Source organism: Carassius gibelio, chromosome B18 (assembly GCF_023724105.1).
Source record: "Carassius gibelio isolate Cgi1373 ecotype wild population from Czech Republic chromosome B18, carGib1.2-hapl.c, whole genome shotgun sequence".
Lineage (NCBI taxonomy): Eukaryota > Metazoa > Chordata > Actinopteri > Cypriniformes > Cyprinidae > Carassius > Carassius gibelio.
Window position 1 is genome coordinate 26378009 of NC_068413.1, and position 15940 is coordinate 26393948.

The 15940-nt window shown below is 39.5% G+C and overlaps 1 protein-coding gene across 1 annotated transcript in view; it reads left to right on the forward strand.

The window, feature by feature from the left end:
* The window catches only part of LOC127977424 (genetic suppressor element 1-like), an 870445-nt gene that overhangs the window by 797470 nt on the left and 57035 nt on the right, over positions 1-15940 (forward strand). Inside the window, exons 9-10 of the mRNA XM_052582332.1 lie at positions 3141-3474; positions 4791-5380. Coding sequence (XP_052438292.1) covers positions 3141-3474; positions 4791-5380 — 924 coding nt within the window. The remainder of the gene's footprint in view (positions 1-3140; positions 3475-4790; positions 5381-15940) is intronic.

Genomic DNA, 15940 nt, shown 5'->3' on the forward strand with positions numbered 1-15940 from the left:
GTTCTTTTGAAAACAGCGTGCGTGTGCCGGAGGCCATGTGACGCGCGTGTGAGCTGCACTGGAGCAGCGCAGGATCTTGGCGTGAGCGTGGAGCAGCGTGAGCGGGGCCTTTGTTCTGTCTTCGCGCGGTATTTGAAAGGTTCAACAAACAATGTTCCAGAATTCGTCTTCCTTGTGTGGAGAAGGCGAATAGTTGAATAAACTTAGTAAAGAAAAGAAAACAAAACAACGAAAACAAAGGCTTCCGAAGGAGCCATGATAATGGCTGTCCTCTCCGCCTCCCGGCTGGGGGGAGGGGGGGCGATCTGAGTGCGGCCTAAGGCTGCGCCGAGGAACTCGCGGGAGCGACGAGGTTCGCACAGGAGAGCAGCGTGTCCGAGAACGAAGAGAGGAAGAAGAGAGGGCGGACCTTGTTCGGTCGATTCTTATGGCTTGGGATGGTTCACGCCTCTTTTCGCGTGAACAACCAATGAACGTCCGCGATATGAAGCGGAGGGAAAAGTTCCTTTGTCTCTGTGGAGACACCCACCCTAATGATTTAGGGCTTGTCAGATTTCATCAGGGATATTCTAGCAAGTTCGTAATTCCAGAATAATAAATTTTTCATTACTTTGCTTTAGATAAATGGGTCTGTCAAATCATGACGATTACACAGATACCAAAAATAATGTACAGTATATAAATGATCAAAACATGAAGTTACATTCAAATGCAGAATTACACACATTTAAAGATTAACACGCACTAATAAATTGCAGATAGTCCCAATTTATATGGGAAACATCTAATGTACCAAAAAGAAATACTTAATACATTTAGAAAACATAAAAAAAAGGTAATAGTTTAGAATGCATTGGGGAAAAGAAACCAGTGACTTGGCTTCTCTCCTGTCCTGTTGCCCAGGGAGATCATAAAGTTTATATGAGCTGCAAAGGAGTGGGGGTTACATAAACATGACTGTTTGGAGAAAGAGTTAGACTGAGGAGAACATTTCCACTTATAAGTCAGCACTTTAACCATTTACCCAGGATTAACCATTTTTATGCAATACACAAACATTCAAAATACATATTAATAAGGACTTACAAAAGTAAGGAACTTTAAGAAAGGTTTCTTTTTTTGTGTGTGTGTGTGTGTTAAGGAATTTGGGGGGGGGGGGGGGGGGTTCAGGTCTCCTTTGAGGCTCGCATGGGTATCGTAAAATAATTTAAGTTTGCTTTTGCATTTAGTGCAAAAAGGGTTTCATTTGTATGCCTGAATTTAACCCATGAATTGATGACCTGCATATCTGTTACAAGCCCCTCTAGCCCGCTGTCTTTTCCTGGCTGGCTCGTGGGAGGAAGAGGACGGGGGGCATGACGGGCGGGACCGCTTGAGACTCATGCTTTCACAAAAGTTGTTTTCCCATGCAAAAGACGCACTCACCGTGGCCATCATCTTCATGCAGAGGGGCTCTGCATGTGCCACAGCTGTGGCGCGGCATTTGCTCAGATGCTGCCACCATGAAAACGGTGTCAGAAACAATCTTTTAGAGCAGTGAAAACCGCTGGAAATTGCTCTTTTAGAATCTCCGGATGGAGGCAGGTGATTCGCTGAGAAGCGGCCCGGAAGCAGGCGGCTCGGGAGTGCCGCTAGATAGTAGATGTCTGCAAGAGCACCAGCACTGCAGGCAAACGGCGATCTCAGCTGGTCCGCTGCGGTGCCTCTTCGGCAGCAAGAGCTCGATCCAGGCAAAGGCATTCAGTAGGGATTCAGCGAAGTGAAGTCGTCGATGAAGGAGTAAGATCTGATCTGATCTGATTCCTCTGGCAATTTGCCTGCTTATATAGCCATTCTCCCTGCCCTTTTTGGCGGGCTTTGGCACGCTGCATTGCCACAGGCTTGTCCAGCTACACAGTGCTGTCATTGGTTTAAAAAAGTTTACAGATTAAACCAATGGCAGTGCAGTTGCACTGCATTATTGAAAAATGGCTTCTTGTATCGGGGGAAAAAAGGAGCTTTTCCCCATACGCAGAATGAGTGAAGTATTCAAAGGGAACAGACAGTTTATGTTTCTTTCAGTTGACACAGCTCAGACTCACATTTTAGGCTGGGACTAGGCTTAAGCCTTGTCTGTGAAACTGGGGAATAAAGTCCTATTCTCAGGTTTATGTAGATACTGACATTCAGATAGTTTAAAATTATTACATTTAAAATCACATTTAGTCAAAGTTTACCACTTAATTTATTCAGACATATCAGTTTTGACAATTATTTAATTTGATTAAATTGAAACCTGAAAAACATTATAAACAGGACACTTCCAGTGAGCATCAACATTTAAGTTATTTCAAATATCTATATCTACAACATAATGTGTGTCTATGTGTGTGAGCATGCTTATTCTGTATTAAATAATAGAGTGTGTGTTTTTTGTGGACTGTCAGTGAGCACACTGCTTTTTGATGCTGCTTTTGATGAACAGCCTACAGCAAAACTGACTTATATCACCGATAGTAGTGCTGTGACGGTTGCAGATTTTTTTATATGTGGTGTTGATGCATATATAATTAATATATATGTATTAATTATATATGCATGTATTGGACACATTTCTTTTCTATGTGGTTTCATAATAATACGGTTTTCTTAACAAGAAAATTACATTTAAAACTAGTCACTATTGGAATAAGTACTAGTAGCTAAAGAATAAGAACTAGTAGTTAATGATTAAGTACTAATAATTAATGGAAAAGATACTAGTATCTAAAAATTAAGTACTAGAAAAATTTAAATAAATACTAGTATGGTGATTTAAACCTGAACTTGCTCCGTTTTCAACGAAGTTAGCCAACCACATTATATAGTCAACTATGTCACGCCGACATGGTGGCTTGTTAGCTAGATGACTAGATAGAAATTGAAAAAAAAAATAGTTGTTTAAACCACAGATATGACAAATATATTTTTGCAAACTTGGTTTTCTAATATATTTGGCCATGACCAGTGCCAAAAAAATTCACATTTTATTACCACTTTAAAACAAATCCAAATCTAATTTGGCAACAAGCGTCACATTTCACTGCACTTTATATAATCTTTAATGATGGTGTGAACCATCATTCTGTGCAGCTAAATATTATGCCTATGATTTCCTCCAGATAAAACCAAAGAGCCCATCCTTACAACCCCTAAACCAATCCAGCCTGGAATTCACCATTCCCTAAACTCCACACATCACCCCCTGCCCAGCCTTGTCTCTGCTCATGGCATGTATCTGGGCCCTGGAGGGGCGGGACCTGCAAGTCTGACAGCGGCCGCCATGCTACAGCGCACAAATGAGGAAGAGCGCTGGTTGGCCCGGCAACGGAAGCTAAGGCAAGAGAAAGAGGACAGGCATTACCAGGTTTCAGAGTTCCGTCAGCAGGTCCTAGAGCAACACCTGGACCTGGGCAGACAGGGGGAAATTGCAGACCTGCATATAGAGGGACATAGGTAAGGGCATTTTCACACTGGAAGTTGTCACAGATCTGAGGGGGGTGGGGGGCTTTATTATGACACGATGGATCAGAACTTACAGGAAGCAAAGGAGATAAAAGGAGGTGGGATCAGTTAATATCCTCAAGTGAGAACTTGACCTCGAGATGCCCATAGTGCAATAGTGTTGTATGTCAGGCTGCTGCCCACAAGGCTATCGGCACTGACAACATATGTGTTCTTTAGTGACAAAAATTCATCCTACAATATACAAGAGGTCACACCTATTATTATTGTTTTTTATTATTACAGTAATTCAATTATTGAGCTGGATTAAAAAAGTGAAGAAAAAAACAAATGACATGACATACAGCCAAGTATGGTGACCCATACTCAGAATTCGTCCTTTGCATTTAACCCATCCAAAGTGCTCACACACAGCAGTGAACACACACACACCATGAACACACACCCAGAGCAGTGGGCAGCCATTTATGCTGCGGCGCATGGGGAGCAGTTGGTGGTTGAGCCTTGCTCAAAGGAACCTAAAGCCCCTTTCACACTGCGATTCCGGCAAATACACGGGTAAAGTGTTCCAGCAATTGTTCCCAGGTCGCTAGATTTTGCACTTTCGCACTGCCAGTGATTACCCGGGATAGGTGCGTGCTTTCACACACAACCCGTAAAGGTCCCGTAATGACATCAGGGCGTGACATGTGATGTACGAGTCGAAAAAACGTTAGGCACGTTATACTTTCACTGAACCAAGTGAACCTCAGTGTCAGCGCAGAAAGTGAGTAACTAACTGATCTCTGCTTCATTACAGTTTGCCCATATTTTTTTGTCACAAATGTTGATCTTCCTTCAAAACAGCCAGTAAAAGAGTCATGTGATAACGTGCGTCATCACTATGACACGGCATTAGATCTGGCTTTTTTTCACACAGTGCTTATCCCGGGATTGAACCCGGCAATGTTACTAGGTCCCCGACCTGGGTTCAATGCCGGAAACAAACCCGGCACGTGTTTGCTTTCACACAGAAGGCAACCCGGCAATGTTCCGGCAATTTGCCGGGTCTGACATGCAGTGTGAAAGGGGCTTAAGTCGTGGTATTTCCGGCCCGATACTTGAACCCACAACCCTAGGGTTAGGAGTCAAACTCTCTAACTACTAGGCCACGACTTCCCTAACAGGTGCCATCTAGGAAAAATAGAAATGCTGGATCATAAAAAGCAGATATGGGTAGTGATACTGAAACAAATGAGTTAAGTTTAGGTTGTTTTGTTGCAAAAGTCAGAGCTAACAAAGACTGGAAAATGTATTTCATCTTTTAGACCTAAATTAAACCATCATGAGCCCAACAGCAGAGATCGTGAGAGAAACAGAGATGCCCATCCTCTACTGGGAGCTCCGCCCCCTCTCATCTCCCCAAAACACCAGCACAAAGACCATGCTCCCCCACCACCAACCACACTTTGGAACCCCGCATCACTCATTGAGACCTCCACAGAGCCCCAGAGTCTGGGTCACTATGATGTTAGTCGGGTTACCCTACCGCACTCCAAACATGAACACCATTACAACTCTGAAAAGCTGGAAGAAGGATCTAGAAAAAGGGACAGTTTGGATATATATCCTACCATCCAGCCTAGTGGGTTCTCTGAGTCCAACACTTTCCTAGTGGAGCTGGAAAAATCCACCTATAGCTTCCTGAATCAGCAGAGGGCACCACTGAGTAAGTCAGGACAATATGAAGAGCTGAGTGCAGGCCTGAAGTCCAGCGGGTGTTTTAAGAGACTCCAGGGGCATTCATGTCATGCAACAGATGCCATGTTAGTTTATGATGAGTTCCTACAGCAGAACAGACAAGCTGTCAGCAAACTTGACTTGGAGGAGAAAAGACGAAGAGAAGCCAGAGAGAAAGGTAAGTAGTAAACTGTGCTAGTCATCAAATGCTAAAATGTTCACACAGCCCAGAAAAATTATCATCCCTATGATTATTGTTTTTGTAAAAACTGGTGTGTATTCCAGAAAGCACTTTTAACTTACCATCTGTTAAACCCTGAACTCTCGGCTGATTAACCCCAAACCTTGAGGTATGTAGTTCCAAAAACGCATCCGGGAGTAAGTTCATTGAACAAAGAGTATGTTCCTGATTAAAACTCAAGGACATTCTCAACAAATCGATGAGTCATGTAAACCGACACACAGAAAAAAATGCATTATGCTGTTTCTTTCTTCTTTTGTTCAGTGGTCATTTACATTCTTAGTGCATATCTCCACCTAATGGGCTAGGTGCACAAGATGGCACCGGTGAGCTTCAGCGACGCGAGTGTGAGCATACTTACTTCCGGTCTTGCGATGCTCACATTGACTGTAAGGGAAACTCACATACGAAACTTGGCTAGATGTATATAATTAATGATTTTCAAATTTAACAGCGGATAGTGGTATATCAAAAACATGGGGAAACATCCTCCCTACATTTTGCGTACCTCTGTGTGGAAATTCATCAAGATACAACGCGGAGATTGCTTTATTCTTCTGTTGATTATGTGGATCAGCGTCAGGTCAGATCCACAGGGATTTCTTCTTTCAAACATAAACCTCTCAAATATGCAAAACTTTTCATTTTCGAAGAGCTGGTTTTGTTCTGACTGTTATGTAAGATCAATGTTTCTGACTGTCAAACAAGACGCACAAAGATTTCTGATAAAGCATGTTTTATTAACTTTATTTGATAACATAATTTATAACTAACTGTACAATTAAACATAATATAATTATGGTAGGTTTGCATTAAATAAAAGATCGCTGTTTGCATTCATGTGTGTTTTTATCTTTATTTGTTTTGTGAAAGATCTGCAGCATAAATCATTATCTGTCTATGAGCAGCCATGTATATTGTTATTCTTTTGCATTAATTATCAGATTAAACAGATATTAAAATTAGTCATGTATTTTTTACTGTGTAAAATAATAAAATAATGATGTGAAAATAACGATGAAACAGACTGATGTATGTGTACAATTGAGAAACTGATATTCTGAAGATAAATCGCAGCCCATGTCTCACGAGGTAAATATTTAATATAAAAAAATAATAATAATAATGCAAACATTTTCGAGAAATAAGTAATTCGTACATTTACATATCTGGTAAGATAAAAATACATTATATAGCTGTGTATACACACCATGAGTTCAACTTTCATCTCGTGAACAGTAGTGAACATTAGTGTATTTAATTCATTCACCGGACCCAAACATACACAAGTTTCAAATCCACTGGCTCAGTTAACATTTATAGTGTATAGTGTAGTAATAGTAATAATAGCAGTATATATCTTATTTGAATATGAAGTGATATTATAAATCCTGTAAACATATAGAAGGTAATATTTGGACTTCTCCGGTTCTCTGCACTGACTTTAAGCACAACCGGAAATATCTACACACACACTCGCAAGACCGGAAATCCAAGATGGTGGAGATATGCAACTAGCTCATTGATGGTTGTGCAAAAACCTGATTGTGTTTTTTTTTTCTTTTTTCTTTTTTTCAGTGTACTCTTTAATCCCTGAGAATAAGAATTCTGTTGTTTGTTTGATGCTAATTATATAGTCATATCAGATATGTATTATTGTTATTATAGAAATACATTATAGAAAATGCATATCCATGTGTGAGATAATAATATAAAATTTAATAAATATAGAGTAAACGTACCTATTAAGCTCACCAAAATCCACATTGAGACATTTTTAGGACACAAGATATTGGTTTCTGTACAAAAAGTTGTTAATAAAAATATGTAATTTTTAGGGCCAGGACTCGATTAAAAAAATTAATCTAATTTATTAGAGGCTTTGTAATTAATTAATCGAAATTAATCACATTTTAATCGCATATAAATACTTGACCTGAGAACAGTGAGAAGTAATTTTTTTTTCACATGGCATTTATAGTATACCATTGAATAATGACTGAATACATAAGCTTAAGCAACAAAATATTGTTTATTTTTAGTTCAACCAAGTCTAGCAGACCAGTGCAATTTTTGCCATTAAGTGTAGCAATAGCATATCTAGAAACAATTTAGAAATAGTACATTTCAGAAATTCAGGTAGCTTATAGGTGCTTGAACCTTCTGTAAACTGTTTTTTTAAGTAAAACACAATACTGTCAAATACATTCAGAACATTGGAAACCCTGACTATTAGAAAACATCTCTCTGTTGCTTCAGAGGCCATAACATAACAAGTCCAACTCTCAATAACCTTGGCCAAAACAATAAAGAGTTCAACATAAAGTGCCAGTCGCACCAACAAAATAATACATAGTTCAACATAAAGTGTACCATTTAAAATAAAATAAAAAAAAGTGCCAGTGATTGACCTCAGTCCCCATTCTTCCGATATCCTGATGAAAAATAAATCTCTCTGTTGCTTTGATCAACATTTCAGTAACAACAACCCCATTGGCCTCAGGATACCTCTATGACTATTTCTTATACTTCTCTTTCAGCCAGTTGCCGAGACAAACTATAGCTTGTTCACATTTTCAGAGCTCAAGGCTGCCCTTTTCTTTTGAGCTACGTTACCTGCCAGTGAGAAAAGTCTCTCACAGGGCTGCCCAGATACTTGCGGGCCAGGGCAGAAAGCTGTGGATGGGCTCCCTCATGAGTGGACCACCACTGCAGTGGGCAGTCTGTCTCGCTGATGGTGGGCTCTGCCCTGTAGCGGGCCAGAGCCCCGTTGGGACCTGCTTCATCCTCTGATTCAGAATCTGAATTAAACAGCAGGAGGCTCCTCTTCCTTGCTGGCTCCTCTGTGGGTTCTGGAGTGACTCTGTTTGGTTCTATACGCAGCAGTGCCTCAATGCAAGTCCACACCCCTCCTCGCTCTCCTCTTGGTAGACACTTTAGGTCCTTAGAATCAGAATCAGGTTTATTGTCACCTCACAGATTTACAGAGTAAAAAGATGGGTGAAATTCATTTTCATACATGGTTCCCATAGAAAGATAACGGGGAGGGGGAGAACGGGGGGGGGGGGGGTGCAGGGGTCAAAAAGAAAGAGAAAAGATAAAAAAAGAAGACCACATTTTACCTTAAAGCGTGGGTCGAGTGCTGTAGCCACTCTGAGCCATCCATGGTTGAGTGTATCTTGGCATTGAGACAGGTCCTTTTTAAAGTCACCCTTAAACCTCACCACATTGCCTGGGTTATCAACTGAGACCTCCATGGTGTGGGTCAGGTGGCGGAGAGCAGGTAACACAACAGAGCACGAGACATAAGTCTCACCCCCAAGGAGCTCAGTCACATATCTGCAGAGGATAGTTTAGGAAAGTGATTAATTATTGTGCCAATTCATAGTAGATTAAAAACAGTAGCAACTTTATACTACAGTCATAGTGATATTGATATTCAGTACAATATATTTAAAAATAGTTGGTGGGTTTACCTGCATGGTTTAAGGAGGGTCTCGAGCCTCTGCAGTCTGTCCCACTCTGCTGTAGTTAACATGAGCCCCTTTCACACTGCCATTCCGGCAAATACACAGGTAAAGTGTTCCTGCAATTGTTCCCGGGTCGCTAGATTTTGCACTTTCACACTGCCAGTGATGACCCGGTATATGTGCGTGCTTTCACACACAACCCTTGAAGATCCCATAACGACACGCGACATCAGCGCGTGACGTGTAATGTACGAGTCGAAAACGCTAGGCACGTTATACTTTCACTGAAGCAAGCAAACGATCTCTGCGTCAGCGCGGAAAGTGAGGAATTAACTGATCTCTGCTTAATTACAGTTTGCACATATGTTTTCGTCACGAACGTTGATCTTCCTTCAAAACAGCCGATAAAAGAGTCGCGTGATAACGCACATCATCACTTCGACACGGAATTAGATTTGGCTTTTGTTCACACAGCGTTCGTCCCGGGTCGAACCCCGCAATGTTACTAGGTCCCCGACCCGGGTTCAATGCGGTAATCAATCCCGGGACGTGGTTGCTTTCACACAGAAGGCGACCTGGCAATGTTCCGGAAATATTGCGGGTCCGACGTGCAGTGTGAAAGGGGCTATGGTGAGATTGTGCTTCTGTTTGGCATAAAGTATTCTTCTCAGCCTCTTGGTTCTGCAGCAGACGAGAGATCATAAACAGTGTTGAATTCCACCTTGTGGAAACATCCTGAATCAGTGGCTCTTTGTCTTGTTCTAGTTGTGTTTGCTCCTTGTGCAGTTCCTCTGTGTTTGAGGGGCTATGTTTAAAATGCCCCACTATTTTACGGCATCTTGCCAATGTGGCTGTGAACCCGCTGTCAGAGAGGCAAACTGTGATGGTCCTCTGTAACATGTGAGCAATACACGGCATGTGCTGGAATGTGAGCTGTCTCATTGCAGCGATCATGGTTCGGGCACTGTCTGTTCCGATTGTGGTGACTTTTTGTGTGATTTCCCAGGCCTCCGCCACAGACTCAAAATCTCCTGCCACGTTTTCAGCAAAATGCCTAGTGGTGGTCTTCTGGATAGTTAAGGCAAATGAGTGAAGATGCCACTTGATGTCAATAAAGTGTGCCGTCACACTGAAGTAATTTGAATTGCTTACCGAGGTCCAATGATCCCAAGGTCAGGGCAACAAACTCGGCTTTCTCCAATAAATTCTCTTTATCTTCCTTTTCATTGTCATAAAGCTGCTGGACTCTTTTTGTCAACTGTCTTTCTGGATGGCAGCTTGTATGTTGTGTCAGACGACGCAATCTGTAGTACATTTTGAAGGCCCTTATCTTCTACCACTCCAAGTGGTCTACAGTCGAGTGCAATCCAGTGAGCCAGGCCGTTGGTTATTTTTTCAGAAGTGGACTTAGTTACAATGGTCCTTAAACCAGTCATCTGGTGGAGTGTGGGTTGGGTGTGGGTACTCGGGGTTGGGATAACGTCAACGCTAGATGCTATATGTTTTGCGTTGAGGTGATACTTGAGGCTCGATGTGCTGCGGTGATATGCAAATTCCTTGTTGCATAGTTTGCACACAACCATGCTCTTATCGACGCTTCCATCCGTCCGTCTTTTAAAACAAAATTTCCCCTCCAAGGGGCCAACCAAAGCAGTTTCGTCTGCTTCCTCGTTCATGTTCACTGTGGTTTGTTGTTGTCTGAAGTCATGAACGCTAGTTGGTGCTCCAGTTTAATCGGTCCGCCGAAACTCATCTAGTAAGAAACGTTCTGCGGTGCAAAAATAAGTTATTAAAAATGCGGAATTTTTTTTGGGTGTAATTAATTAATCTTAATTAACGCGTTATTTTTTGTGTAATTAATTCATCTCAATTAACGTGTTAAAGTCCCGAGTAGTAGATATAATGCACCTTCTGTCATGATAATTTATGACTTTGACCTTTGACCTTTGACCTAGTATAACATACTAATATGCTTTTAATATCCAAATCCGTTAAAGGATTTTTAGGCTGCATTAATTAGGTAAACTGGAACCGGAACACTTCACATAACACCGTACTTTCTACATCATTAGAAGAATGGCATCTACGCTAATATTTGTCTGTTTCTCTCTTGTTCCGAGGTCACCGTGGCCACCAGATCCAGTCTGTGTCCAGATCAGAGGGTCACTGCAGTCACCCGGATCCAGTACGTATCCAGACCAGATGGTGGATCAGCACCTAGAAAGGACCTCTACTGCCCTGAAAGACAGCGGAGACCAGGACAACTAGAGCCCCAGATACAGATCCCCTGTAAAGACCTTGTCTCAGAGGAGCACCAGGACAAGACCACAAGAAACAGATGATTCTTCTGCACAATCTGACTTTGCTGCAGCCTGGAATTGAACTACTGGTTTCGTCTGGTCAGAGGAGAACTGGCCCCCCAACTGAGCCTGGTTTCTCCCAAGGTTTTTTTCTCCATTCTGTCACCGATGGAGTTTCGGTTCCTTGCCGCTGTCGCCTCTGGCTTGCTTAGTTGGGGTCACTTCATCTACAGCGATATCGTTGACTTGATTGCAAATTAAAACAGACACTATTTCAACTGAACAGAGATGACATCAATTAATTCAATGATGAACTGCCTTTAACTATCATTTTGCATTATTGAGACACTGTTTTCCAAATGAATGTTGTTCAGTGCTTTGGCGCAATGTATTTTGTTTAAAGCACTATATAAATAAAGGTGATTGATTGATTGATTGATTGACCTTTTGACAGGTTGAACTTCCGGTGACCTTATGATGGATGGGCGGGACAAATGAGTTCAAGGGTTAACCTATGACCTTTCCCACGCATCGATCATGTGGTTTTGACAGAAAGCTTTTACCCTATTGACCTAATTAGTTCTAAATCATGGTTTTGACGGCTAGTTTAAACGGTACATGAAAGACTCCTCACGCATCGATCATGCGGTTTTGACAGAAAGTTTTACCCAATTGACCTGTTAGTTCTAAATTATAATGGTAAATGAAAGACTCCCCACACATCGATCATGTGGTTTTGACAGAATCTGTTTGAACTTTGTGTCAGTTAGGTTGTTTGATCTTTGTGTCAGTTAGTTTGTTTGAAGTTTGTGTTAGTTAGGTTGTTTGAAGTTTGTGTCAGTTAGGTTGTTTGAAGTTTGTGTCAGTTAGGTTGTTTGAAGTTTTTGTCAGTTAGTTTGTTTGAACGTTGTGTCAGTTAGGTTGTTTGATCTTTGTGTCAGTTAGTTTGTTTGAAGTTTGTGCCAGCTAGCTTGTTTGAACTTTATCATATATTTGACATTCAGTTATTTCACTTTTCTATATATATATATATATATATATATATATATATATATATATATATATATATATATATATATATATATATATAAAACATTGGTAACACTTTAGAATAAGGTTCCATTAGTTAATGTTAGTTAATGTATTAATTAACATGAACAAACAATGAATAATACATTTATTACTGTATTTATTCATCTTCGTTCATGTTAGTTAATGAAAATACAGTTATTCATTGTTAGCTCATGGTAATTCACAGTGCATTAACTAATGTTAACAAGCACAACTTTTGATTTAAATAATGCATTAGTAAATGTTGAAATCAACATGAACTAAGACTTATAAATGCTGTAGAAGGATTGTTCTTGCTTAGTTCATGTTAACGAACATAGTTAACTAACATTAACTAATGGAACCTTATTCTAAAGTGTTACCAAAACATTATATAATTTATATAATCTAAAACAATTAAAGGTTGTAAACATATTTTAATTATTTCACATTTATATATATAAAACATTATATAATTTATATAATCTAAAACACATTTTAATTATTTCACATTTATATATAAAACATTCTATAATTTATATAATGTAAAGCGATTTAACCAAGGTTGAAAAAACATTCTGTTCTTTTAACCCTTGTGCATCCTTGAGGACATTTTTGGCTTTTTCAGTTTTGTTTTTTTGATAACTTTGCCTGTGTTAATGCTAACTGCATACAATTTGCCACAGGTGTGTATTTTTATTGGAATTTTAATATTTCACCTTCATTTCCTTTAAAAAATCTATTTTCTACTAGGTACACAAAATACTTCCTCTCAGGACCTTTTGGACAAAAATGTCCCCATTGAAACCCATTAAAACTGCAATTTTTTTTATCCCGGTGCCATTCAACTATAAAATGATGCAATCTTTGTTAACAGGCTTTCATTCCGTTGGCAAGGCTTCAAAATTTACATTTTTACTATTTTTTACCAGATGGTGCCATTTTTTCAGGTTTGGCATATAAAGCAACTTATCGCTTTATTGTTGTTTTCTGCTGTTTTCGGCTTATGCATTTTATAGAGCCAATTAGATATATTATGAAGCTATAATTGTGTGGGTGTGTTGGTATGGATGTCAGAGTCTGGTTTGTATGTGTGTACTGAAAATTTTATGTGTGTGTGTGTGTGAACAGTTTGAATGAAAAATATATATATTGTACTGGAAATCACAAATCCCACCCCATGTAAATTAGTCATACAGAGTTACAGACCCTGTCCCTGAGTTTGCATTAGAGTCTGACTAGCTCTTGTTCCTCTGATGACAGCACTGAGAGTGAGGACACAGAAGAGACTGCAGATCTTCAGTGCAATTCAAAAAATGGGCAGATTCTCAGGTCTTCCACTCACACTGAGATGCTGCGCTACATTCCTGCCAAGGGTATGACCCCGGGTCCCACACACTATGCAACTGCCCGCATCACAACTTTGCAGTCCTGCTTCGACCTCTTCATCACCGAAGAAATCATTCAGCTTCTTCTGGAGAACACTAATTTACACGGGAGGCATTTTGTGACGGATTGGATTGATTTTGATTCCACTGACATTCAGGCATACATCGGGCTGCTGATTCTGGCCGGCGTGTACAAGTCCCTAAATGAATCAACAAGAAGCCTGTGGGATGTGGAAAACGGACGTTCCATTTTCCGAGCCACCATGTCCCACCATAAATTCAAGCTCCTGAGCTCCACCCTGAGGTTCGATTTCAAAGGCCGATGCAGATTTCGCCAGTACATGCTCAGCAAGACTGCCAAGTATGGCATAAAAATTTGGGTCACCTGTGATGTCACCACATCCTATGCATGGAAGTTGCAAATTTACACGGGGAAGTCTCCTGGAAGTCCTGCGGAGGTGAAACAAGGAAAAAGGGTCATTCTGGAAATGACGGAGGGGCTCCAGGGGAACACTGTGACCTGTGACGATTTTTTCACCTCCTATGGACTGGCGGAGGAGCTTCTAAAGAAGAAGATGGCCCTAGTTGGCACAATTCGCAGGAACAAGCCAGAGCTTCCCCAACAGCTGCTGCAAATAAAGCATAGAGCACTTCTGTCCTCCCTCTTTGCTTTTACTAAAACGCACACAGCTGTGTCTTACGTACTCACGTTTTTGTCCTTTTGGACCTGAGTGGTAGTTTTTATTTTAAATCTGATACTTCATAAATATACGAAAGCATAAAAATGAATGTCGTTGTTAACCATTGACATATCCAAGGATGTAATATTTAAAGAAAAAAAAAAAACTGCTTAGCATTTAATATATGGAAATGTTTTATTATTATAATTTTTATAAAAATCAACAGTGGCATTATGTAAAGAAACCGGCGTATAAGGTGTTAAATTTCTGAAAATTTATGAATGTTTGGTTATTATGATTAGAACTGATGCTGGAAAAAAAATCTAAGTCAGTGAAAGTGGAAAAAATATATTAATCCATAATATTTGTATGACACTTTTTTGACAAGGACATTTTTGTCCTTTATGGGCCTGAGTGGTAGTTTTATTTTTGAGCTGACACTGCAAAAATAATATAAATGCATCCAAATTAATATTGTTGTTAATAATTAACATATCAAAGACTGTAATAATCAAAGAAAAAAAAATCTGATTAGCATTCACTATATGGAAAATAATAATCTAATCTATAATATTTTTATGACACTTTTTTGACATGGACATTTTTGTCCTTTATGGACCTGAGAGGTAGCTTTATTTTTAATCTGATACTGCATAGAAAATATGAATGCATAAAAATGTATGATGTTGTTAATCATTGACATATCCAAGTCTGTAATAATCAAAGAAAAAATAATTTGCTTAGAATTTAGTAAATTGAAAATAATTTAAAAAATTATTTTTTTCATAAAAAAACAACAGTGGCATTGTGTAAACAAACCAGCATTTAAAGGGTTAAAATTCTGAAAATTAATGAATGTTTGGTAATTATGAATAGAACTGATGCTAGTAAAAAATCCAAGTCAGTGAAAGTGGAGAAAAATATTAATCTATAATATTTTTAGGACACTTTTTGGACATGGACATTTTTGTCCCCTATGATCCTATGTGTAACTTTTTTTAAATTGATGCACAAGGGTTAAAAAAGGTTATAAATTAAACTGTATAAAAAAATATACTGAAACCGACTGTTTCAGATAAACAAGATCCAATGTTTTTTTTTTTTTTAGAGAGCAGAAAGGAGGTATTTTCACATCACCTTCCTGACCTGCAAGTATTCACAGCGTCTGTGTTTGCACGCCACAGTGCACACTCGTCGGAATTTACTACAAAATCATAATATCTTCAAAGCCATTTTTTTATTAAAACCAAACATATCTCACGCGAGAGTACCATGTTTTTGACAGTTTTCTGACGGTTCACCTATGAATTACGGTTGGTGCGCGGCTAGCATCTCTTGTACCCCTCTCTCTCTCTCCCTCTCTCTCCCTCTAATGCCTGTGTACACACATTCGTCTCCAAGTCTTATTTTCTTCTTTTAATGAATATAAACACATTATACATTCACAAACAATATAAAACAAAACATTTACATTAGTTTTGTTCATCACTAAAAATATACATTTTACCAGGATCGGGGAAAAAATATATAATTGAACAGAATGAAGAATATGGTCTATTGAGGAACCCGGACGTGTCATTGACACAATTCAGTTAAATTCATTTCACAT